General features: G+C 37.9%; 1 protein-coding gene across 11 annotated transcripts in view; it reads right to left on the minus strand.

Annotated features, from left to right (window-relative positions):
* pde4dip (phosphodiesterase 4D interacting protein) overlaps positions 1–27,385 on the minus strand; it is a 239,886-nt gene that overhangs the window by 104,188 nt on the left and 108,313 nt on the right. For 9 of the 11 annotated variants that reach the window (XM_072273948.1, XM_072273942.1, XM_072273941.1 and 6 more), the window contains 9 exons: positions 26,758–26,863; positions 24,390–24,520; positions 22,405–22,500; positions 21,897–22,034; positions 20,316–20,428; positions 19,167–19,306; positions 7,585–7,676; positions 5,019–5,239; positions 1,969–2,398 (listed from right to left, as the gene is read on the minus strand). In XM_072273948.1, the coding sequence (XP_072130049.1) occupies positions 1,969–2,398; positions 5,019–5,239; positions 7,585–7,676; positions 19,167–19,306; positions 20,316–20,428; positions 21,897–22,034; positions 22,405–22,500; positions 24,390–24,520; positions 26,758–26,863 (1,467 nt within the window). The remainder of the gene's footprint in view (positions 1–1,968; positions 2,399–5,018; positions 5,240–7,584; positions 7,677–19,166; positions 19,307–20,315; positions 20,429–21,896; positions 22,035–22,404; positions 22,501–24,389; positions 24,521–26,757; positions 26,864–27,385) is intronic. The other 2 variants (XM_072273939.1, XM_072273945.1) reach the window with 1 other exon arrangement.

Here is a 27,385-nt window from a genome sequence, read left to right on the forward strand (position 1 = left end):
TTCTGAGACCATGTGGCTTTCCCTAGCTGCTATAGTTTTTTTCCACATCCCAAAGGTGCTAATAGTTTAAAACACTGTAAATTACTCTTTAATATAGGTTAATGGCAAAAGGAATCAATGGACAAACATGAGAAAGAATAAGCTGCAGGGGTACAGAACAATATGGAGAGAGGAAAGTAACTAATGGGTGTCAGGATATGAAAGTGCCCTCACATATTGGAAGAGTCTGACTGAAAACCAACCGTGTCTATGTCATAGCATAGGAGTTCAAGAAACTTCAGCATACAGAAATTAAAAATCATTCACACGAAACACAAGCTCAAAATATCAATTTTCCATCAAATCTTAATCCTATGGTACAATATTTCACAAGCCATGCATCTTGAATTGAATTGCTTGTGTTGCATATATTACAGAACACTGTGTAGCTTCTAGACAGTAATATCGGTAATACATCAAAAATGCAAATAAATTTAACAGCACCCTAGTCCATCACCCTGCCTCATCTTTGCTGCTACTTATACTAACTTAATTCTCTCTTTCTCAGGTCTGATATAGGGTCCCATAAACCCATCCTGTTTGTACAACTTGCCTGCTGGGCAGATCCCATAACCCCATCATTAACACATACAAAGACCAAGAAGCTTAGTGTGCTGATACCCTTTACACAAATATTCCCTTTGTTCTATATATCCCTTCCCCTGCCTTCAATTCAAAGCTAAATAGCATCTCCTTCTTTCCCTGAAAGAGAATGGTGGCAGAGCTGAAATGTTAACTGTTTCTTTCTAAGTCTGACCTGCTGTTTTTGTGGCATTTTCCATTTTCATTTCAGACTACCAGCATCAACAGATCTTTTTTCCTGATTTTCAAACTCTAACCTTTCTGGCCTCACTCCGCCCTCCCAGCACTAATCACTTCATGCTGGAGAAGACCATTTCTCTAGTAACACTTCATACCACACCATTGGATATGTGACCTGATTTTCACTAACTTCAAAGATGAAGAAGCTCAAATGAAAAAGGAAAATTTGTTGAGACTGTATGCATCATATAAAGAGGATGTTGTTTTCTGTAACTGTGATCTAATCAGAGTAATACAGCACTGAAATAGTCCCTTTGACCTAACTTGTCCATAATAAATAAAATGTCCGCCTAAGCTCGTCCCATTTGCCCATGTTTCTTTCAACCTCTCCTATTCATCTACCTGTCCAAATAGCTTCAAATGTTGTTACACCTGCCTCAACCACTTGTGCAGATTTGGAACAGCTCATTCCACATATGCAACAACCTCTATGTGAAGAAGTTTGCCTCACGCCCCTTTTAAAATTTTCCCTCTCACAAATATATGCCCTAGAGTTTTGATTCCCTCTCCCTGAGAAAAAGACTGTGCATTTACATTATTCTTTTGCCCCTTATGATCTTATTCACCTTTATAAGGTCACCACTCAGTCTCCTCCATTCCTAGGAATAAAGTCCATGTCTGCTCAACCTCTCCTTAAGTTTCAAGCCCGAGTCCTGACAATATTCACATAAATCATTTCTGCACTTTGTCCAGATTAATGGCATTTTTTCTTATAACAAGGTAACAAAAACTAGACACAATAATCTAAGTGTTGCCTCACCAATGTCTTCCACAGCTACCAAAGTCTTGTGCAACTGCACTCTGTTTATCAATTGTTCTTATTTATTTAAACTGGTTCCTGTTTGCCACTCATTTCTCAGTAAAACATATACAGTGTAGAGGTTTAGAGAAAAGATGTCTAAAAAAGTAAAATGCTTACATAAAAAACAAAAGCAACCTCAAGCTTTTCATTATTTTTACCATGAACACAGGCATTGAGTTGAATTAAGCATCTTCCAGTGAACACCAAGTAATCAAAATGAACAATGGCTTGGTAACACACAGATGAAAATTAAAATATTATTAGATGTTATTTTTTAAAAATAACTATAGTGTATTCATACTAACCTGCTGAACAGCATCAGTCAAATATGGGGCCTCTTTATTACTCTGTGATAAGAGAATCCCAAGGTCCAGTGAATAGGGTCTGGCCTGCTTAGTCCTTCTGTCACATTGTTGCATGTCTGCTTTTGAGCATTGCACCCGAGAATGGCTAAGCTCTGATTTTAGTCGCTCAATTTCTTTGGCCATATTTACAATGAGCTCTGGATTGAAACGTTTTTCTCCGGTCTGGGAAGAGTTGAGCTCCAGCTGTTCCTTCAGGAGGCTGATGATGGTTTCTGAGCTCTGTAATTTCACAGTTAACTTTATAATCTCCTCCCTGAGGTCCCAAACATCAAGGCTGACCTTTGCTTCTGTGCTCCACCCCGGCCCTGTCAGATCCGCTTCCACAATTCTCTTCTGCTCAACATTCTCCAAAGTCTGATTTTGTAATGGGCTTCAAGGAATGAATATGAATAAAACTGAATGTCAATATGGGGTATAAAATACATATGTTCAATATTTTATATTTATGTAAAAATAGATTAAAAACTAAGGTTATCAAGAATATTAAAACCCCTTCCTTTGAAAATACTGGTATTTCAGAAAATCAACACTTCCTACATTCAAAGGTTTCCTCAGCATCAGTCTGACAATTCATAAACTATGTTCCTACCTCCTATGCAGTCACTATGCTTGAGAAGGAGCTCGATTTGCTTCCCCCAACACACCATGAAAATTCAAAAATCATTTGGTGGTCAGCTGGACCTTGCTATGAGTTAATATTTGCTCAGTGCACTGAAATGCAATAATGATTCACAGAGACACCCCACAACTTACCACCACCATACTGTGTGCTGAAAAATTGTTTTCAGAAAGCTTCTCCACAATGGCTGAATGATTAGTTGAAAGCACTCACAAATTTCTGTGCTTACCATAAACTACTGTATATCTAGTTTACTTAATTTGATCAGTTGACCTGTTGTTTTTAGATAAGTTACACAACAAACCCCTCCCCCACACCACCTCCTTGTAAAATAATTGGCTCAGGCCAGTTAATTTAATTAAAGAACTAGATGAATCATTAACGTTATTAGTGAGGGAAATGAGAAGCATGCCTGTAACAAAGGAGGAGTTTTGGTTTTGAGTTCTAAGCATCTTATGTATTAATGTTCCATGATATAGAACATTTACTATATTCCCTCAACCGACAATACAATAGTTCACTCAACAATAACCTATGTTTCTCGGTAAATTTAATTAAAAAATGCCAGTGTATATCAATATTACTGCATGTTATTTGGAACAATTTCCAGACTTCCACACGTGTGGATGCTGGCAGCTAACTACACTCTAACTCTGGAAATCTGATGGAGCCCCTCAGGGGCAGGACTTTGCTACTTGATTCCAGATTTACTGAAGCATTCTCTGCCAGGTAAGTGAAGGAACAATTGGCCTGTTCCCCTTGCATTGAATGGAAAGCAACGACTGAAAGAGTCTTCAGAAAATATCCTCAATGTAAACATCAGAGGATTTTTAGTTTAAAAATACACTTGTTAAAATTTTAATTTTGGAAGGGTTTTTCATTTAGATTTTTTGATAAATTTTAATGAGATACTGATGTTTAGAAGTATGTAAAGATGTAAAGAATCTTCTTGGTAATACTACCAGGGCTGAATAAGTAACATCATATAATGCGTGATCCATGTTGGTGAACAAAAAAGAAAAGCAGGGTATTTTTTAATGTTGGAGCTTTGGAAATGTTGGTGTTCAAAGATGTGCTTGGCAGTTTGGATGCAAAGAGGATGTTTCCACTGGCTGAGGTATTGAGAACCAAGGTTTACCATCTCAGAATAAAATACTATGACTAAGAGGAAGTGAAACCCCTTCAGTCAGACATTGACGAACTTTAAAACTCTCTACCTCAGATGGTGATAATGACTGGTATTATATTAATTCAAAAGAGATATCAAAATATATCTGGGAATCAAGAGATATAGTGTAGTGCAGGAAGATGTCACTGAGGTAGAAGATCAGCCATGATCTTGTGAATAATGAATCAGGACTTGATGAGCTACTCCAACTTAATATGTTCTGATAAATTGCTTTAGTGTTTTAGCATCTTTCACATTTTATTCTTTCAACATACAGTGTTACGTGTTTCTAAGTTTTAAAATATTTTTGTATATTTCTGACTACCTCAAACTTTCAGAAGCATTAAGTATGTTTTAGTGGTTAGACTGTCTGGGAGCACAAGTTAGACAGCTATCAAAATCTTTTCTCTTTACTTTGAATGGAGCTTGGTTCAGCTGCCCCAGAGACCCCATCACTGTCCCAAGAAACTTGAAAGTTTCCAAGCTGCTTGTCTGCTGGGAGGATTGTAAAAAGGCAAACCCAGTTTTTTTTCCAAATATCTGAGATGGGCCAACAGTGTTCCCTTCTCACACCAATGAACTGACCGTGAAACGCCTTGAAGAGTCCTGTCAATATGAAAGGTGGTTAATAAATTTCTTCCTTAATGACTACATCATAGTTTTGCAATACATTATCAAACATCATTTAATCTAAGTGCAGGTGCCACCTTTCAAATTGCTAACATGGTCAGCTGGACCTTGCTATGGGTTAATATTGTTCAGTACATTGAAATCAGATAAAAACTGCAGAAAGTACTTGTAATTAACATCCCATTCTAGATCTTCTAACATTTTCTATCATTAATCTCATCTTAAAATTAGCAGTGACTGCTAAACACAATTGTCCTTTTCTGAAAATACAAAATGCTGAAACTCATGCCTCATCAGCTGGCAAGGTCTAATATTGTACCCGGTCAGTCTGCTACCATATGTATTGATCAACTGAGATAGACAAATTTTCGACAGCAGGGTAGTAAAGTGCCACGATAAACAGGGGACAAAGTGAAGCTGAGAATTTGGTAGAGAAGGGAAAGGATCCACACATATACTTGATTTGAAATGTGGTTGAATCTGTGCCCAGCACATTTAATATTCTCAGTCTTATAAATGTTAAGCTAAAACAAATTGACCAAGGCATCTAAATTTAATAAATAAAATACTTACTCCATTTGAGGTACTGATTTCTCAGTCTGTGTCCTCAGCTCCATCTGTTTGTTTTCCATCAGTTTATTTTCCTCAGTCGGACTCTGCATTTCGAGTTTCATCTGCTGGAAATTGTCCAGTGCCTCTGTTCTCATGGCCATTGAATTGTGAAACAAGATGCTGGAGTCAGTTTCTTCAATACAACTTTTAAATCCAGAATCATTTGAGCCTTTCTGTAAAGACTAAAAGATTTAATTGCAATTTGAGACAAATGAAAATGGATGGATCCGAAAAATAAACCTTTTTGTTGTTAACACAAGCAACTCCTTTTCTCCCCTCTGTTGATGAAGATGGATGGCAACAATTCTAATTTTATGTATGTATGCTGCAAAGATGTCACACTACTCCATGGTTAGAGAAAGAAAATTTCCTAAGATTTGTGTTCCTCATCACTACTCAGTTACATTCACTGGAATTCTACAATCGTGAACATTGTATGTTACAACTTGCAGTTCAATTGTGAATCTTTCACAGTCAACTACAATAGGTTGTCAACACTCACCCACACAGAGAAAAGCATATTAATGCAATGCAACAATGGAAATATGCATGTGTGAAATTAATTGCTATGTAGGAAAGGAGGAGAGACAAGAAACATTGGGAAAATACCGAGTGTCATGTGATCAACATTATTTAATCGAGTTCGCACTGTACACCTTCATTAACAATGTAAACAGTGTAAAACAAACTAACATCTATATGAATGCACTAAAAGTATTGAATTAAATACACTAAAAATATTGAGTGCCATGTGATCAACATTACTTAATCATTGAGTTGGCACTGTACAGCATCTTCAAACTTAATTGGCAAAGAATTGCCAATAATGTGAACAATGTAATGTAAAATATAACATAACATCGATATGAATGTATTAAAAGCCTGAATACAAAGACATGGAATTTCAATTTACAATTCTTCACCCAAATTTATTCATGTACTCAGTGACTATGCTGTAGATGCAGAATCAGACTATTCAGCCCCTTGATTCTGCTCCACCATTCGATCATGTCTGATTTATTTTCCTCTCTCAACCCCGTTCTCTGCCTTCTGCCTGCAACCATTGACAACCTTACTGATCAAGAAGCTATCAAACTCCATTTTAAATCACCCAATGACTTAGTCACCTGTGGCAGTGAATTTCGTAGATGTGCAGAAGTGCAATGAATCCCCACGTACGTACAGAGAATGAATCTAAAGTTTTTCATTGATTCTATTGTGTTACTGTGAATATCTAGAAGAAAATGAATCTTGACATACAAAAATGGTGACATACAAGTACCTTGATAATAATTTTATTTTGAACCTTGAACCCTGGCTAAAGAAATTCCTCCTCATCTACATTCTAAAGTGATGTCCTTTTGTTCTGAGGCTGTGTTTTCTGGTTTTAGATACCATATCCATTCTATCCAGTCATTTCAGTATTCAGTAGATTTCAATGACATCCCTTTTCATCCTTTTAAATTCCAGGGCCATCAGATGTTCCCCATACAGTAACTATCTCACCCCTGGGATAATTCTCATACATCTCCTGTACACCCTCAACAATCCCGTCACATCTTTCATTAGATATGGAGCCAAAAACAGCTAACAATACTCCAAATGTTTTCTGACCAACACCTTAAAAAAGCATTATTATCATGCTTTTGTTTTCTAGTCCTCTCAAAATGAATACTAACATTGCATTTGCCTTCCTCAACCCTGACTCAACCTGCAAGTTAACTTAGGAAACACAAAATACTCTGCAGATGCTGGGGTCAAAGCAACACTCACAACACACTGGAGGAACTCAGCAGGTCGGGCAGCATCCGTGGAAACAATTAGTCAACGTTTCAGGCCAGAACCCTAACTTAGGAAATCCTGCATGAGGACTTGCAAGTCCCTTTGCACCTTTGATTTCTGAATTGTCTCCCCAGTTAGAAGAGAATTCTCTACCTGTAGAGAAATAGTCTGTACCTTTTTTTGCTTCTACCAAAATGCTTTACTGTACACTTCCCCACACCTTATTCCAGCTGCCACCTCTTTGCTCAGTCATCCAACCCATTCAAGCCACATGGACAAGAATGGAAGTGATAAGATCTCCACTCTCCATGGGATTCTAATTCATGCTGTCCATTTCCCCAATGGCAGAACACCAAGCCATTTGAATTATAATGAGACACTTCCATTTCTGGGCATACATTATTTCTTTTGCATTGAAAACAACAAATGCTAGACAAACACAACACATCAGGCATATCATCGCTGGAGAAATAATCGGTTTCCAATGTGGCTTTACATCAGAAGCACATTCAATAGCTTATGGTGAAAGATTATTACCTAAACCATTAGCTTTTTCCCTCTCCACAGATGCTGTTTGATCTGCCAAGTATTTCCTGCATTCTTTGATTTTATTTCAGATTCCTGCTGATCTGCATCTGCAGGTTTTTATTCTTTTGAACACTTCACAAATTAGGGCATTAATTAAATGTTCTGCCTCTCTCCAAATTGTACTTAAAACAAATTCCACTGCAGCTTTTGATGTTACCTGCTGGTTGTGCTCCACATTTGTTGGATGCTCATTCAATGAATCTTTAAACTGAGTGCCCTCATCATCCTCAGCTCTCTCACAATGGTACTCTGAAAGAAAGTGAAAAACAGATACTTGTCAAGAACATGTAAAAGGATGCCAATGGCCACTACTCACTTCAAATAATAAATAACAATCACACATCAATAAAATTGTTAATTACTTTTAAAAAATATCTTGATTGCTACCAAGAATACATGCATATTTATTCAATTTTTACAAGGTGTGCTGAAATGGTAGATTTAGCCTTCCCTGGAGATTTAAATAAAAATAATGTTCTGCTCATTTTCCATTTTGCATGCTGTTGATTGAAAACTACCAGCCTACATCCATGAATAACAAACTTCTTCTTGCTGCTTTATTCAGAGGCAAATGATCTGTCAGTTGGGTTAACCATTTCCTGTACATTAACAAGCTCAAGTTGCTATGGTTAAATTGCTGAACCTCTAATACATTCAAAGCAAATGCTCTGAGCAAACGATTCAGGTTAAGCATCAGTGATTGACCACTTCCCACTTTTCCCTTAATTTGTTCATCAAACAGTATATGAATGTGTTTTAAATGCCAATGTGAACCCAAAACATATTTTAAAATAGGGTATTACTCATTAAATAGAGAAATATCAGGTGAATGTACAACAGCAGAAAGATGATAGAAGTTATATTTTTCATGTAGTTTGTTAAAAAGTGAGTAACAGTTGCTGGAGCACAACAATTTCAAATCTATCACTGCACACAATGTCACCCAACAATCTGTGGATGGCAATAAAGCATGGTGGTGATGCTGAGCTTTTAAAGGTTAATGTAACAAGAAAATATTCAGCAAAGCAAAGCAGAGGCATTCTGAAAAACATCAGCACAGCAGTTTCTCACTTTACGATTTTAATTATTTTACCAGAAGTGAGTGCATTTTCACAATTACAACATCACCCACAAAATTACTGCAATTCTAAATGTATGTACCAAGGATTTACAATGTAATTGGGTATAAATGTATTTCTCACCTATTTGCATATTCCTTGGATTATAAAAGGAAATCAATTATCAAAGGTTTTAGTGTTTTTGATACACAGGTTCAGGATTTGTAATTTTATTCAATGTGGACCTGATTTACTCAGGCATAATACCATTGTGGTTAAATTACTGGACTAGTAGAGACCCAAAGAAACCAGTCTAACTCACACCATACTAGCCAAGAAATTTGAGTTTATTAAATAAATTTGTAGTTTAAAGTATTCTGGTATCTGTAACGATGACCACACAAGTTAATCCACTTTTTCTCATTGTGGCATTATTGATTGACTGTTAATTGTCCTTTAATACAGCTAATAAAACCACTTAACTAAACAAAACCACAATACCAGAACATAAGAATTAAAACCCCGACATCTGGCCTTTCCCTAATCTTTCTCAAAACCTGGATGTGCAATAGCCTGACAATCAATATTTTACAGCAAACACTGTGGTATAATCCATAAAATATACTAAATAATTAGTCAACAATTCATAATTAATCTCATGGACTGGCTGTACTACTACCAAGAGAAACAGCGCAGTGGACGTTGGGCAATAGTACCATTTGGAATTTGGTTTCTGATTTGGAAAGATTCATTATCCTCTTCACTGTCCTATTACCATTGGCAATATCTGAATGTACAAATTAATAAAATGATGACAGTAATGGCTTTACAATAGTTGATTTCATTACAAGATCTTTTGTCTCCAAACCTCACTGTTCCAAACATCTGCCTAAGGTCACCTTTCACACATTGGTCTATAATCCACTGCACTATCTTCCCACATGAAGTGTTATCCAACTGCCTTTTTACTTACTGTCATTTGAACAACCTTTTTTTTTAATCCCTTCTCCAATATTTTAAGAACTGATAATGAAAGTAACACATGAACCAAAATAGTACATTTCTATTTTCATGATATTTTTCCCCAGTCTTATTCTGTCGTCCAGGTTTCCGAGAAAGTTGCTCAGATTCATCTCCAATTTCTGTGGATTCCAGGGCAATCCTGGAGAGTTGACAACCTTAACCTTGGCCTGGTTATGCAGGGAATTTAGCCAGATAACAGATGTTCCCTGCACAACTCTGGTTTTAATAAAAGGAAAGAAATTGAAGAGGAAAGGGATTAAAGTTCCAGCTGTAGCAGTTAATATTTTATGTATAACTAGTTGAAGACTTTAAGAGGAGGACAGCTGCTTACTTAAATATATATTTCCAAATATGTTCTCTTTGCATGGTGTCTCCAACTGGGAATGCTGATTATGATACTACTTATGCAGTTTTATTCACTTATTTCTGGGCAGCATTGACAAGATTAGCAATTACTGTCCATCCTTAATTGCTCATTGAGAATATGGTGTTAAAGCATCTACAACTGAATGGTTTGTTAAGTCAACCATGTGGAGTCATAAATTGGACATTATTGAACCCAATCTGGTAGTTTTTGTTAGACTCATTACAAGGTTCAGCTATTGTCCCACCTTCTAATCATTAACTGAATGAATAATCTGGACAGCCAGATTATTAGATTATTTCTATGGTAATTTAACTTTAGTGACTTGCTATCATTCGAATAGTTTGTTTCTCACCATGATGGAGGAGACAGGTTTCTGTCATAACTTACATCTTCTAAATCTGAATAGCAGGATTTTAGTCCCCAACACAAATTAATTTTGAAGTTGAACATGGAATTTACGAGGAATAAGGCGTGTTTTAATTTATGGTGTATAATGATGGTCTCACACAGCATGAAGGACCATTGGGTGACTGGAGAGGTACTGTTCTTTGCAATAATCACACATTAGATTACTGTGCCTCTTGCTCTGAAAGTCCTCCGTTCATGTGCATTGCAATGCTATGCACGACACGTCCACACCACTTAACAATTCAAAGCCACACTTCTTTTAGGATGCCCACAATGCTGGGTCAGATTTCACAAGCAAAATGTAGGCAAATGTACCCCCCCTAATCACCCAATGATCAGATCTCACTATTATTATACCACAAAACTGACAGCAAATTTTGGAACACACATAAAAGTTGCTGGTGAACGCAGCAGGCCAGGCAGCATCTCTAAGAAGAGGTGCAGTCGACGTTTCAGGCCGAGACCCTTCGTCAGGACTAATGCGAGGGTTAGGGTTAGGGGTCTCGGCCTGAAACGTCGCCTGCACCTCTTCTTAGAGATGCTGCCTGGCCTGCTGCGTTCACCAGCAACTTTTATGTGTGTTGCTTGAATTTCCAGCATCTGCAGAATTCCTGTTGTTAGCAAATTTTGGAGATTAACAGAGGAATCAGGAAATTTGTGAGAGTGGTTCCTTGTTCTATCTTTGGTCAGGTTTTTTTTTGCAAACTACTCCAACATAATGCTGCAAGTGAGATTTTAATAGCTACAATTGCAATTCAACAACATCTCTGGACCTATAAATTTTAGATCTGTGGATAAGCATTTCCTCAAGTCTTTCAAAGTTCCAAAGTTGATTTTATTTCTTTAAAATATTTCAGCTTTGATCTTAATCTTGAGTATGAAGCAGATATTATTTTGGATTCTGTAAGGCATTTAAAATCCCTTTTACCACCAGGTTTTCCATTTATGAGAACACACAAGTATTATTAACTGCGCAACTCCCTGATGCCATTGTCATTAAATGCCATAGATCCCCTAGAATCAAGGTCTGATAGCACCAATGTTGAGAAAGAAGTAATCTGCATTACAGAGATCACTAGATCATTCTGCAAAGTTTCTTCTTTTTTTGTTCTGTCACAAAATCCAGGATTTTGCATTGTGGGTCCTGCCAGAAGCACATCAAATGCTCCCTTTGTTATCTGGAAAGAACATACTCACTAACAGCTACTCTTGAACCATCAATTGGGAATGCTAGTCTTTGCAAGCTGTTTAGAGCAAAGGGAGATTGAAATATGTGTAAACTTATTTTACTCAACACTTCGTGTGAGCATTTTCCAGTAGAGACCATTGGAGAATCATCAGCAAACCTAGCCATTTCTTTCCCAGTACCACTGAATTTTCCCACTCCCACCTACATTCATCCAGGTGCATTGAAATTGGCAGCTCTATCAAGAATGATTAGCTAGCAGTAGGAACTAAGAACAGAATCCATGAGTTTCCAGTTTGACACTAAGCAGATGAGCTTTGAGTACCTATTAACTTAATGACATTTCCTCAACCTGGGATCAAATTTCATTTCTGGTGCACATAGATGAAGTTAGTTTGGAAAATACTTTAAGACAATTTTTATTGTGGACAAAATGCATCAGAACAGAGAGACTAGAATTTCTCTATCATCACAATCTGATAGTACATGCAAACAAAGAATGAATCTGCAACAAAAAGAAAACACTTGCTTATTGCACACAATCCAATTTAGCAATTGTCCATCTTTTTCCACATTACATGCCAGTTTAAAATGCTGGTCAACTCAATAATTACTAATGGTCTTCATGCATATCTGGACAACATGCAGAACAAGGAAAGCAAGGCTGGACATTGTTCCATTTACTTCAGCAGAGTAGATACCATTCTCAAATCAGGAGGGTGGTCAGGCCAATTATTTCCCTACTCCTCAGTCTCTCGCAATGTATTCTTTAACAAAATGCCAGCAAGAAAAGAAACCAGGTTGATTTATACTTTGTATATTACATTCTGGAGAACAGAGTGGTCAGGTGCCAACCTCCTTTCACTGACAGCATCACCCACCAAAGGCTCTGATTCCCTTCCAATAAGTAGCTGTAGGCAGGGCACTAAGTATTAATGGGTTAGCACAATCAGCCCTGATTATTTTTGGTCAAAATTCACACTTACAGGCTTCCAGCCAAGGTCAGAAATTACTGGTTGTCCCTTCACTAAATATTCTGGTCAAACCAGAGGTGTTGAGGTAAGATTACCCGAAGTCAATTCTCAGCAAAACAAATCTGAGGCTTTCCTGGTCTGAATAAACACTCAAGTCTTGGCTGAAATCCTATTTAAAATGATCTAAATTAAGTCTATTCACTCCCACAATACTTTTAACTTTGTAACTGATAGCCAACTTCAATGTCTGATTTACATGGAACAAAGGCATATAACATCAGTATGTTAATGTAATAAACCAGCCATTTTTCATTACCATGGACTGAAAAGGTCCTGCATATTTTCATCATTTGTACCAGTTCATTCTTTGTCAAAGCATAAACTTGATTAGATCAATAAAACGTATCTACAACATTACTCTGCCTGTTGCATAGCTGGTAAAAGCAATGAGATCATTTACTGCTAAGACAGTCAAAAGCTCTTTGTGCATTCTTGTTCTGTGTTGGTGACTTTTGCTGAAGTACATGTCCATTAAAAAGGAAGTTTGTGTCTTTACACATTTATGCTTTCCAAAATGTTTAATAACTGTGGCAGCAAAGCCTAAAAAAGCTATACAAAATGGTGACTATTATGGAATTGGAAATAATCAAAAGATTATAATTTCAATTGAAGAGTAAAGCTAACATTTAGAGAGGTTGATTACCCTGTATCAATTACTTTCTGTGAGTCGAAAGCACTAGAACACATAAATGGTGCCAAGTATCTCTCCAAGTCATCAGATAGTATGTCTGTTATAATCTTAACAAAAGTACAAGATTAGACAGCTGGAAATATCTCCCCCAAACTTTTTTTTTTATATATATTGCCCCAGGATGCACATTTCCATTTTTACACTTAATTGTGCAGACTTATAAATTTTGAATGAATATATAAAAAACTTGTATGTATGGAAGGAGGCGGCTCAAATGACCTTAACTCAATCATGCTTTTTAAAATTCTTGATAACATTTAATTATAGCTGGACACAGTTTAAAAGTCCACAATGCATTCAGCATGCACTTAATGGCTTTTGAAGAGATGCAGCTGTGGTTGATGCCTTTGCAATAAAACATAGAGGCATGTCTAAAGCTTCAGAACACATTCTAGGCTCCTATTCTTAAACTTTGAAAATTACAGTGTAATTTATTACTGTTTATTGGATTTTATTTAACAAATTTACAACTTTTCCAGGAACAATCCACTAAGCTTGGCACCAAATAATGACAAATTTGATTGTGGATTATAGCAGTTTTTCTTAGGTTAATAGAAAATGATACAAAATTTAATTGAATTCAGTTTCTTGAAAGTGGCTGCAATACTTTGCTTAAAAGAAATATGAAAATGTTTTCTTAGAATCTCTCTTAAACCCTCAACTTACTTAAAGAAACAAAGTTTATTATCCTGTTCCTAGAAGGATAAAATGTCTGAAAATATTTGAAATGCAATCAAGATCCCTATGCATAAATAGTTCTTTTCAGAAAATGCTTCAACATGCAACTTTGATAAACTGGTCTTCATCACATTTAAGGGTCAATGCCAGAGATCTTACAAGATGACTACAATTTACAAATCCATCATTGAAGTACATGGGAGATCAGAAATAAAAAATGATCTCAAAACGGAAGAGTTAACTTTTAAGTGAGGATTTAAACCTTGTCCCATTACTTGCTTTGAGTAGTTTTCTACTTTGAAAAACCAATCCTGTGAATTCCAATTTTGTATCAGTGGTGGCAATCCCGGTGCTATTTAGTTCGTGTTATGTGAAATACAGCACAGCCAAAACTGGCGTAATAACTGGTGCTTGGAAAGAAAAAAGAAATTATCACAGTAATTGCCAAGTTGAATTTCACAAAAGGGTTACTGTTCAAGAAATATCTGGAGGCATACATGAAGGTGGGATTAACAAGCCCTCTCCTCCTTGGAATTATTGAGATTAATTGTATTCTCAGAATAATTGCTTCAATTATCTAATGATATGCATTGCTTATCAAAGCAGGATACAATTAGAGTGAAGCTCAGGGGAAGTTTTACATACATAGTACTGCAGAATCATCAGTACTGGAATGCAGAAACTGGAAGTTCATATGAACATTCCCAAAACATACTTGTGTAATCTGTTCTTTTTTGTGGAGATAACTTCCACACAGGCCACAGCATTATATTCCACAAAGACAAATAATATTTTCTGTACACATGTAGTTAATAATTCAAAAAAGTTTAAACTTCACAATTAGTAAAAGAAACAGAGAAAGCATTAAGGTAATCCGGTACATGTTTCTGCCAATGAAAACTCTTGAGTAGTCACCAGTTCATCCTGTTTGTGCACATGCCACTGCCCACGCACAGCTCTAATATGACACAACTACTTGTGGTTCTCTGACCACACAACAATCCAACTAAATCAGTACAGAATATCAATAGTTCACTAAAGTGATCTTTCCATCAGAAAATATTCACTATTAAGTAATATTATCCTTTATCATCTGAAATCTCAAATGTAAATTAGTTCAGTGGTACAATTTAGCTGCTACAAGTGAACATTTTGCGTTTAGTCCATTCTTATTTCTTTTGGAATATTTGGGTAGGTGGAAGCAGGTAATTACTGTAGACTACTATTTCTTAAATTGCTTTCTGAGTGATTTTTTAAAAATGAGAGCAACTTTTCCTTTATCAGATTAAAGAGATTTATATCAAAAAACAGGAATTTGCTTCTAACATGCTATGTACTAGAACTTCACGTGTTTAGTTTGCAGGTAAACAGAACGCTCGCCCAGTTCACTTTTCAAAATAACCATATACATTGGCCAATAGTTCCGACATTTCATGAAAATCAGAAAATAAAGCTGGAATTCTGTAAAAACAGAAAATGCAGGAAATACCAAGTGATCAAATTGCAACTGCGGGAAGAGAAATCGAGCTTACATTCCTTTGATCAGAACCAATGAAACAGGTTCTAAACCCTGCCTCTGTGTGTTTATGTTTGGAAATTCAATGCCATGAATTCCATTATCATGATAGTCGTGGCCATACAGCTGTAATAATAGATCAGCCATAGGGTTAGCTTGTCTTCTGACAGTGTGGATGAACTGCTGAGAACTTCCAGCATTTTCTGTTTTTTATCTACTGTATATACATTTGGCATTTTAAAATTATTAATTAACCTGTACAGTCATCTTTCCATTTTTCCCATGCTTGGTATTGTCCAAAGCACAAGAAAAAAATGAACTTTTTTTGCAAGGCTCAAAATTTCAGTAACACAGTAATATTGGAAATTGTGGCCCACGAAATCAACAAGATTATATCTACTTTGAGAAATGTATACCTTAATTTGAAGTGGGATTTCCATTTCAATCGCAATCTACTCTTTAACAATGATCATACGAAACTCTTCATGTTTTACCGTGCCAATTTGAATAAAGAGTAACTTTTTTTGCTTGAAGTCTAGCTCTCTCCGCCCATCACCCACGTACCTATATATCCTGGTTCACCTTTATCACTTCCTCCACTTGGTTCCTCCCTTATCTGATTCACCCATCACCTACCGACCTCCGACTCTACCTTTCTTCCTTCCCTGCCTTTTTCTCCCCCCTTACATTTCCACTCAGCACCTACCCCACCCGGCAATCAACCCCACCACCTCATATTCTTCCACCTATCTATCAGCCTTTTCTCACCCCTCCCTCTCATTTCTATATGCTGACCATCTTCCCTCAGCACTCCGTTCTGATGCAGGATTTTGACTTAATATGTCTATCATCGCTCTGCTTCCACAGATGCTGCTGACCACAGAGTTCTTCCAACAGTTTTTTTTCCACTCCAATTTCTTGCACCTTCCTTTTTATTTGGTACCTGCATAATCAATTTGATACCAACATTGTAGATGATACAAAGGTCGGTGATGTTGTGAATGATGTATATACTGGCAAATAATACAGTGGGATACAGATCAGTTGTAGATATGTGTGGAGAAATAGCAGATGAAGTTTATTCCAGCCAAATGTGAAGTGTACTTTGGCAGGTCAAATACAGAGGCAGTACACTGTTTATGACAAAACCCTTAATAGTGTTGATGAGTAGAAGGATCTTGGGTTCCAAATTCATGTCTCTCTGAAAGTGGCCATTACAGGAGGGATGAGGCTTTGGAGAGGGTACAGAAGAAGTTTACAGGTTTACCAGGATTCTGCCTGCATTAAGGGGCATGAGAGGTTGGACAAACCCGGGGTTGTTTTCTCTGGAGTGGTAGAGGCTGAGAGGAGATCTGGTAGTGATTTAGAAGATATGAGAGGCATAAAGAGTAGGCAAACAGACAGTGTTTTTTTCCCAGAATTGAAATGTCTAGTACCAAAGGGCATTCATTTAAGCTGAGACTGGGTATGTGAGGCACAAGTTTCATTATATAACACAGAGTGGTGAGTACCTGAAATATGCTACTAGCGTAGTGGTTGAGGCAGATACATTCCAGACGTTTAGAGAGGTACATGAATGTGAGGAAAAAGAAGAAATACGGACATTGTGTAGGCAGAAGGAATTAATTTAGTTGGCCATTTGATTATTTATTTGGTTCGGTACAACATTGTGGGCTAAAGGGCTGCTTTGTGTTGTACTATTTTATGTTCTAATATTTCTTTACAAAGTGGCTAACAATCAGTGCCCTTTGTGAAAGGCTAATATGTGGCATCTGCATTCTTTCTTTACATCGGTCCAGCTGTGTGAATACAAGTGCTGTCGTTTATTATTCCTGGAAATCTTGGCATTCAAAGAAATAACAAACAGTCTCCATTGAATAATGGGCCTCTTGATTCAAGAATGGATTCTTACTGTTGCCATGAATTATGGGAGTAGCAGCCCCTATTTGATTTTTCATATAGTGGTTGGAGAAAACGAGAGAAATTAAATACCAGAAAGTAACAGACTACATATACCATCAGAAGATAAAGCAGGATACAAATCATCTTCTTTTGATTAACGGGGTTAGAATGGCTGGATTCCCATACCTGATTGTCATTCAATCACTATGAATGCCACATGAGGAGATTGTGTAGTCGAAAAGCCTGTCAACATTCACTATTAACATATCAATGAGGACTACCTGGGTGAATTTTTGGAAGTTGTAAACATTAGTGGAATCAACCCCTGATAGCTGACACTGGTCAAGAAGTGGAATAAACCAGAATAATTCATCATTTATTTTTGTTTTGGATTCAATGTAAACTAATATATCTCAGGTCATTATTTGCAGAGACATAACATTGTTATTATGCACAAAGTTTTCATTAATTGCTTATAGAGTATCAAAAAGGGTTTTCAATCACCAACACAGATGTCCCTGTAAATATGGAAACTATATCTGTTTAGAAGCATAATAAAAAGACAAAAATGAATTAACCCTCAGATAACAAATTCAGGAAACGTATGAACCATCACATAATATCTGATGAGCAAGGACACTGTAATGTAGAAATGACGAAGATATGAAGGAAACTACCATTTAGAAATGAAAATACTGGTAAACAATAAGCTGGTTATGAATTTCCAGCAATGCTGAGTATATTATTATCATTGATCTAAAATTTCTAAATGGATTGTTCTATTCTCAAAACTGTCAACTGTACAAGTTAGATAATAAACTGGGGATGCTATGCAATTTGAAAATAGTTACGAAGTTTAGAACTTATCCATGCCCAATATCCATCACTGAAACAGCTTCTTAAAGATATTAGCAAACTAATTTGTTTAGAAATTAGTTCAGACTTTTATATACAAAATCTCAAGTCACTTGTGGTCAGGAGTGTGTTTGATTTCTGTGCTTTCCATATGGCAAATTTGCAGCCTTTGGTGGTCAAGATTAATATCCAGCACAAAGTTTCATTCTTTCCTGAATTAGATAGCAAGAAGTGATAAAATAGAGATACTTACTGCCACTGTAACCAAGGGGTATCTTGGAAAAACATTTGGGACCAGTATGGTCCACAATACATACAGCTGATATCATGCTTTTAGAAGTAGTAATATTACTAATAAATGAATATCTACACAAACAGTTCAACCCAATTTAGGAGCAACTTTTAAAAAAATCTTCAATCAAGCTATTAAATATATACATATTAACTATATGTATATGTTATTATAACTTAATTGCAAAATTGCTTATTTACTCCAGACATTCAGTAAGGTCAAATAAATTTGCTTAGCAAATTGATTACTGAATTTTGAGGGACGAAGGGAAAGAAGACAGGTAGGATATGGTGGGAAGGCTTTGCTGGAGGAAAGATGGTTCATGCATTCAAAATGGAAAATGTGCATAGGCAAAATGAGAAAATTGAAATGAAATTTTTATTTCATCAACATAAACAGGGAAAATGCAATAACTTAAAATAGAATGATCTTTTTCTTCTCATGATAACATGTAATACATCCTGAGTCATGAATTCTATATGACAAGGAAAACTATTAACATATATGGTACAATCATGATTTTCTGAATCCAGGTCAGTTAACATTGCACACAATTAGTTAGTAAACAGTAAAACCCCATTGGCATTAAGCAGGCATTTCCTGTTAGCAAGATTTTTCGGCTAACCACAAGCCCATATTCCACTGCACGCTATGTAGTTTGGCTGCGAGACACCTCAGTAGAGCAGGCCACATGCTCTTGCAGACTTGCCAGCCTCCCCATTCCCCCACCTCCAGAATCTGCTGAGATCTCAGGCTCCTTCTCCAGCCTGCCAATCTGCTCCTGGGTTCTCCTGAGGGCCTCTTCCAGATGTCCACGGAGTGCCTGTACAGCCATGAGTTCAGTCTGGAGCATCTTTTCTCTGCTGGTGCTAAGTGGAAATGTGAATTTAGAGACAAAAATGAGCTAAATCAATCTACTGAAGACAGTATCCAATGAACTAACAACAGATGCATATGGTCTACGAGAACCACAGAACATTGCTACAGTGACCATGGTTGAGCACTTCAATTTCCCAAACCACTTACAAGAGATATACCTTTTAACAAAACAGCCTTACAGGCTTAAAGAGTTACCACAGAAACTTATCTGGAGGAAGGAAGTGGATGAAAAGATGGTTTTGAATTTGGAGACATTAAAATAGACTGAACATTAACTAGTGGGCATAGATGAGATTATCAATTAAACAGGACAAATTTTGAGACCCAGCTGTAAGAGATACTGTTTATAGTTAATGAAAATATAAATCAATATCTAGGTTGGAAAATTCAGAGAAAGTATTTTGAACAATAGAAGATGAAAACATCAAGTGGTATCAAATTGAACAAGTAATGATTCATAGTTCCCTTGTATGTATTTATTGCCATACAAGGCTATAACTTTCATCTTGCACAATGATCCAGCCAGTAATATTAATAACTAGATTCCTTGCTGGTGTATGTGCCAGCATTGATGTTAATACAGTGTTATACAACTATTCTCAATCTTCATGTCAAGCAATCTTAATCTTTTGATGTGAATCTGTAAAAAATTATTCCACGCAAATTTCTTCATCCAACAGGCTTACCATTTCATAATTATATTTGAAATAAGTAAGATTACTTAACTTTGGAAAGGAGACAAAATTGTAACGGGGGTCCCTTCTATTCTGATGGCATACATGTTACTAACGAATAACCTTCAATTTTAGTTATTTTAATCATTACACTTTTATAATATCTGGTAAAGTATATAGAAACATATGTGGAAATATCACAGAGAAAACTGATATTCCTTTTAAAAGCGGTGAGCAGTTTGAATCAAATACTAACAAAAGAGAACACATTCTATATACTCACACTGACTTCAAAAATCTACACCAATTCAGGACTTTGTCTTACCTGTCAGTTTGATTATGGAATTTAACGAGGCTAATATAGAGTTGTCTTTCAGCTCGAAGTGCTTCGTTTAGGTGAGACTGCTCCAATAACTGTTCTTCAAGAGCACAGATCAGCTGCCAATAAAAATTGGTAACAGTAAGAAATGAAATACCTTGTTATTTGAGGGAAATGGCCTTTCTGTTCGCTTAGAGACACATAATTTCTCCTGCCATCCCAAATGAAAACATCATCCGCCTTGTCTTTAAATTAAGGTTGGAAAGGGAAATATTTACCTGTTCACTGTCACTACTGAGAAGTCATCACGACAGGTATAGATAATGGAAACTAATGAAAATAATAAGGCTTAGTTATGATTTCTATTCACTGGATATTTGAATAACCTGAGGACATTCAAAGTTGTTGTTGTTCGTCCATCATTGACGTCGATGAGGACCTCGACACCATTATCATGGTGTCGAGACTAGCGCGTCATTTGGATTTAAGTGAGGGAGAGTTGCGCAGCGTCAGCCTCACTCTCTCTTCCCAATTCCCATCTGGTTCCAGTGGCAAGACAGAGTCTAGACGGCTGGAGATGGGACTAGGCGCAGTGGATGACCAGGACGTCTTCTGTGTCTTGTCCTGCTCTACATGTTCCACGAAGCTTGCAGAGACCGCCTTCTTGACTGTTGGAACTTCCATTGGTCTCGTCCGCTCAATCCGCCGGAGTCTGTCTTCACATGCTGGGATAGACAACTCCCTATCTCACCGAGGGTTTGAGACCCGTCGGCTACCCTCACCTGGTTTAGCTGGCTTGTCGAAGCCGTTGCCCGGGGTGTGGCCGCTGTCGCATGCAAACAGCTACGGGGAGCCACAGGTGAGAGCTGAGTGCCAGGTGGGGACCAAAGGTGGACTAACCGCCCTGAAAAGGACGCAACATGTTCCCCCACCAGAGGTGCTACCCTTCCCTGACACCCCATACATTCGAAGTACATGAATGATAATCAATTGGCACAGCTACCAGAAGATATTTAATGCACAGAGTATGCATTAAAAAAGTGAATGATTTCAGTAGAGAAGAAATTGGGGAGTACTTTTAGGAAGAAAAAAAAACAATCAATTCCCATTGGCTCTAAGTAGAACACAATCATTTAATTTGAGCTCATTTTTTGACCTTTTGAAAACTGCAGCTTTCTTAAACACAATTCGATTCATGTTTTCTTTTTTTTTCATTGCTCTAATTTTTTTCAACCTTCTTTCCATATGGTACCATTAATAAACTAGGACAGTAGTCTTATTAATTTATAAATGAATTTTAAATTTACCTGTGTCTTTCTAATAGGATCACAATTTAATGTACTTGTGCTACACAAATCAGTTAGCCCATAGGTCATCCCATCCATCTACTATTTACTGCTTTCAACCTCTTGACTCACTAATGAATTTGATCTGATCAAATTACTACTTAAATAACCTTAAGGGGACTATTATTTACTGCAACAAGGTTTATAAATTGCTGGAGTTCAGCATGCTTAAGCCTAACTTGATTGAAATGTGTAAGTACTAGATTGATGCACGCTTATGAAAAGGAGAAAAATTACACACCTGATCATACTTTTTCCCTACACTTTTCTGTACAGATAATTTCATGGTTGCCACTTGCTCCTTCAATTTCAGGAGCTCTTGTGTAAGCTTTTCCACCTCTGGAGATTCCCTTGGCTGTTCCAGCTGCCTCTGCAGATCCTGTAGTGCAACAAGATCATTAAGAACCAAAACCATTCAGCTGGCAAATCTAAAGCAACACCAATTCTGTTTTTTTTTACATCTGTAATCAATAATGCAATCTTTTTTACATTAATATTTTGTTACTATTATAAAAAGTCACACCTTGCTCTGTTGCTCTAAAATTTCTCATTTACCTGGACTATCATTCAGCAAGATCTTTTGGTTCCACATCCTATTGAACACACAAAACCTTCCTTAACCTTCCTGCACATAGCAGGAACTCCACAGAGCCCACCAATCAGAAAATATAGACTTTTCTTTCAAGCTGATCTTCAAATCACAACAAAACAACCACAACAATTCAACTGCTGATTAAATTAAAACTCACCATAATGTGTTCTTCCTTGTCACGAATGTTGTTTGAGAGTGTTTCAATCTCCACTGCCTGACATTGGAGCTCTCGCTGCTGGTCAAAAAGGGCAGACTGCAGCATTGCCAGTTCAAGCCGAAAAGAGAAAAATATAACCCATATTTAGATACTTAACCTTAGATCAATTACATAATAGAGTCATTCAACAATCTAATGGAGCATCATTTTCAAAATAACTCAAAGCATGTTCCCCAATAACACAGAGAGTCATCAGCAAATTGCCAACACGTATGACTCAATTCAACTTATATGTTATAGTCATAAATCCATGCAGCAGATCCATTCACATCAATGCTGCAAAGAGACAGAATTAAAAAGAGCAGGATAAAAGCCACAATAAATCAAAAATTTATGACTTGAAGTCTAACGAGATTCTGTAAGTCTTGAAAAGGATAAATTATAGCTCCTTATGGTTAATTCAGTCTTGATTTCAATACACCGAAGAACTTAAGAGTTTGATGTGCTTTTCAGGATATGCTAGTCAGGAATTCAGTGATATCTTATGTGACTTTTCCCCCAAAGATCTTTATTCAAGGCTCATCTATTCTATCCAGTTGTTGTTTTAAGGGGTCCTTTTTTCTGCAACTTTACAATTAGTCACTTCCAAGTTTCAAGGAAACAATCAGCTTTATTATCATTGATAATGTCATGAAATTTATTGTTTTGTGGCAGCCTGGAACCTCACTTCCTGAGCTGAATTTCTTTGTTAGTTATCTTAGCTGTCCATTCATCTCAATAACTGTCAGACTTTGCCTTAGTCTTCAACTTGTGTGCTGTGAGTTCCATCTCGCCGATAATTAAAGAAGTTATATTTTCCCCATGTGAACCCCACATTTTCCCCTAAATTTCTTCATGAAACTGACCATCTTTCAGTTACAGTAAAATCAAGTGCTGGCTGAGCACTTTATTACAGAAACTTTGGAGTCTCATCGAATGCTGCCACACATTTTGCCAAATTACTGAATAGCCAGCTCTAGTGGGAGTAGTTCATGATTTCCACAGTCCTTGCATGATAGCACTGAGATTAACTGTAGCTTCCCTCTCCATAACAACAAAAACCTACTTCTCCAACATGTCTCTGCAATGTTTGCATTCCCTTCTCAAATTCCCCTACACTATCACAAACACTCAATGAATATGAGGAAAAAGGAGGTACCTAATAAAGTGATCATTGAGTATAAGCTCACGGCTTTCTTTGCTGTAGCCCATCCACTTCAAGGTTTGATATGTTGTGCATTCAGAGATGCTCTTCTGTTGTAATGCATGGTTATTTGAGTTACTGTTGCCTTCTTGTCAGCTTGAACCAGTTTGACCATTTTCCTCTGACCTCTCTCACAAACAAGGCATTTTTACACACAGAACTCACGCTCACTGGATTTGTTTTTGTTTTCCCATACTATTCTCTCTAAATTCTTGAGACTGTTGTGCATGAAAATCCCAGGAAATCAGCAGATTCTGAGATACTCTAACCACCCTGTCTGGCACCAATAATCATTCTATGGTCAAAGTCACTTAGATCACATTTCTCCCCATTCTGATGTTTGTCTGAACAACAATTGAATCTCCTGACTATGTCAGCATGCTTTTACATGTTAAGTTGCTGCAACATGATTAGCTATTAAGCTATTTGGAGTCACACCAGGTGTACCTAGTATACTGGCTACTGAATGTATACCTCAGTAAACCTGAAACTGTGACCCACTAACTACTGAGTGTATACCTCAGTAAACCTGAAACTGTGACCCACTAATGAAGTGACCCACTAACTACTGAGTGTATACCTCAGTAAACCTGAAACTAAGTGACCCACTAACTATTGAGTGTATACCTCAGTAAACCTGAAACTGTGACCCACTAATGAAATTTTTAAATCACAGATCTGGAGATGACGGTTATATTCAGACTATTCTGTCCTATCCATTAATAGCAGTTTTAAAACTCACCCTGCTCTCTTTCTCTTTTCTTAAGGCAAGCTGAAGTTCCTCTTTCATTAGATCTAGCTCAGTCCGCATGCTGTCTTCATGGTCTGATTCAACCATTGCTTCATCTCCATCCAAGGCTGTCTGCAAACCTTCTGACAGAGTAAAGAATTATTACTGTACACAATTAATCTTCTGAAGCATTACACCTACTTTCTGCATTAGGAAAGTTGTTTTACAGCTGAGTGATACAACATGACACAAGTTCTAGCTGGTTGTATACTGGGAGCTGGAGAAAATTTTAATACTTGTAGTTTCCTCCAGTAATTGTACTCTCACCATGCTAGAAACAATGCCCTTTAGTTCGCCTGATCCGGTATACACTTTTCTCAATGTGCCAACAAGTGCAAGATCTTATAAATCAAATCTCAAAAAAGTCAAGCAGCTCAGATCTTACTTGCATCAGTGAGATAGTTCCCATATTAAAGTTGCTGGTGAACGCAGCAGGCCAGGCAGTATCTCTAGGAAGCGGTACAGTCGACGTTTCTGGCCGAGACCCTTCGTCAGGACTAACTGAAAGAAGAGCTAGTAAGAGATTTGAGGGGGGAGGGGGAGATCCGAAATAATAGGAAAAGACCGGAGGGGGAGGGATGGAGCCAAGAGCTGGACAGTTGATTAGCAAAAGGGGTATGAGAGGATCATGGGACAGGAGGCCTAGGGAGAAAGAAAAGGGGGAGGGGGGAAACCAGAGGATGGGCAAGGGGTATAGCAAGATGGACAGAGGGAGAAAGAGAGAGAGAAAAAGAATGTGTGTACATAAATAAATAACGGATGGGGTACTAGGGGGAGGTGGGGCATTAGCGGAAGTTTGAGAAGTCAATGTTCATGCCATCAGGTTGGAGGCTACCCAGACGGAATATAAGGTGTTGTTCCTCCAACCTGAGTGTCGCTTCATCTTTACAGTAGAGGAGGCCATGGATAGACATATCAGAATGGGAATGGGACATGGAATTAAAATCTGAGGCCACTGGAAGATCCTGCTTACTCCGGTGGACAGAGCGTAGGTGTTCAGTGAAACGATCTCCCAGTCTGCGTCAGGTCTCGCCAATATATAGAAGGCCACATCGGAAGGAGCCTCCGGCTCCAATATATAATTTTCCGTAACTTCCTCCACCTCCAACGGGATCCCACCACTAAGCACATCTTTCCCTCCCCGCCCCTCTCTGCTTTCCACAGGGATCGCTCCCTACGCGACTCCCTTGTCCATTCGTTCCCCCCCCCCATTCCCTCCCCACTGATCTCCCTCCTGGCACTTATCCTTGTAAGCGGAACAAGTGCTACACATGCCCTTACACTTCCTCCCTTACCACCATTCAGGGCCCCAGACAGTCCTTCCGGGTGAGGCGACACTTCACCTGTGAGTCGACAGGGGTGATATACTGCGTCCGGTGCTCCCGATGTGGCCTTCTATATATTGGCGAGACCCGGCGCAGACTGGGAGATCGATTCGCTGAACACCTATGCTCTGTCCGCCAGAGAAAGCAGGATCTTCCAGTGGCCACACATTTTAATCCATGTCCCATTCCCATTCTGATATGTCTATCCACGGTCTCCTCTACTGTAAAGATGAAGCCACACTCAGGTTGGAGGAACAACACCTTATATTCCGTCTGGGTAGCCTTCAACCTGATGGCATGAACATTGACTTCTCTAACTTCCACTAATACTCCACCTCCCCCTCGTACCCCATCCGTTATTTATTTACATACACACATTCTTTTTCTCTCTCTTTTTTTTCTCCCTCTGTCCCTCTCACTATACCCCTTGCCCATCCTCTGGGCTTCTTCCCCCCCCCCTTTTCTTTCTCCCTAGGCCTCTTGTCCCATGATCCTCTCATATCCCTTTTGCCAATCAACTGTCCAGCTCTTGGCTCCATCCCTCCCCCTCCTGTCTTCTCCTATCATTTTGGATCTCCCCCTCTCCCTCCCACTTTCAAATCTCTTACTAGCTCTTCTTTCAGTTAGTCCAGACGAAGGGTCTTGGCCCGAAACATCGACTGTACCTCTTCCTAGAGATGCTGCCTGGCCTGCTGCGTTCACCAGCAACTTTTATGTGTGTTGCTTGATATTCCAGCATCTGCAGATTTCCTTGTGTTTAGTTCCCATATTTCCACTTTTGTCGCTTATGGAAGTCTCACAGGGAACTGTGCTTCATTAATTCCACTACTTTTAATGTAATTTCCATTTCCACAAACTGAATTTTGGACTCAGCTAGAATCTTGGTATGGATTTTCTTTGTATGTTGCTACCAGTCAATACACAAACACAACAAACAAAATCCTGGAAATCTGAGTGAGACTTTTCAGTGAAGATGGTGGCTTAATTTTACATACCTTCCCTTTCATTTGTATTCTGTTGGGCATCAATGGATTCAGAAGCTTCCATCTTCTCAGACTGGGGTGAGAGCTCATTCTTGCTGTGACCATCCTGCACCAATTCCTGAGCAGGTCAAAGAAAAGGCTCAGATCAGGTGGTTTAAAAAATTTGCCATCCCTTGAATAATGGTGTAATGGGGTCTTTTGATTTTTAAAAATTTTGTCCTATATGGATCCACTGACTGATCTTACTTCCAATATAACACCATTTGGGAAGTGTAGTGAGATTTTTGGTGTCATAAACAACATTCATCTTATCATTGTTCAAGATTGTACAGCAGATTCCTACAACAAATATCACATATGGAACAAGCTTAACATGTTTTAACCTAATTAGCCTTTATGGAAGCATCACTAATTTTCAATGGATACTTTTACTTGATTTTTTTTGATTTTACTTGATTTCAGCACCTAATCCAGCCTGCATGACTTTCTGAGTCAGCCTAAATAGTAATTGTTGGTATGTTGCAGCCTCAACCTCACTTAAGAGTATTGTCTCCAGTTATGGCGGTCACTGTACATGAGGGAAGTGAGTGAGCGCAGAAGAAACTGACCAGGATGTCCCCTGTACAGGAGGCTGTAGTTG

This window comes from Mobula birostris, chromosome 12, assembly GCF_030028105.1.
Source record: "Mobula birostris isolate sMobBir1 chromosome 12, sMobBir1.hap1, whole genome shotgun sequence".
NCBI lineage: Eukaryota > Metazoa > Chordata > Chondrichthyes > Myliobatiformes > Myliobatidae > Mobula > Mobula birostris.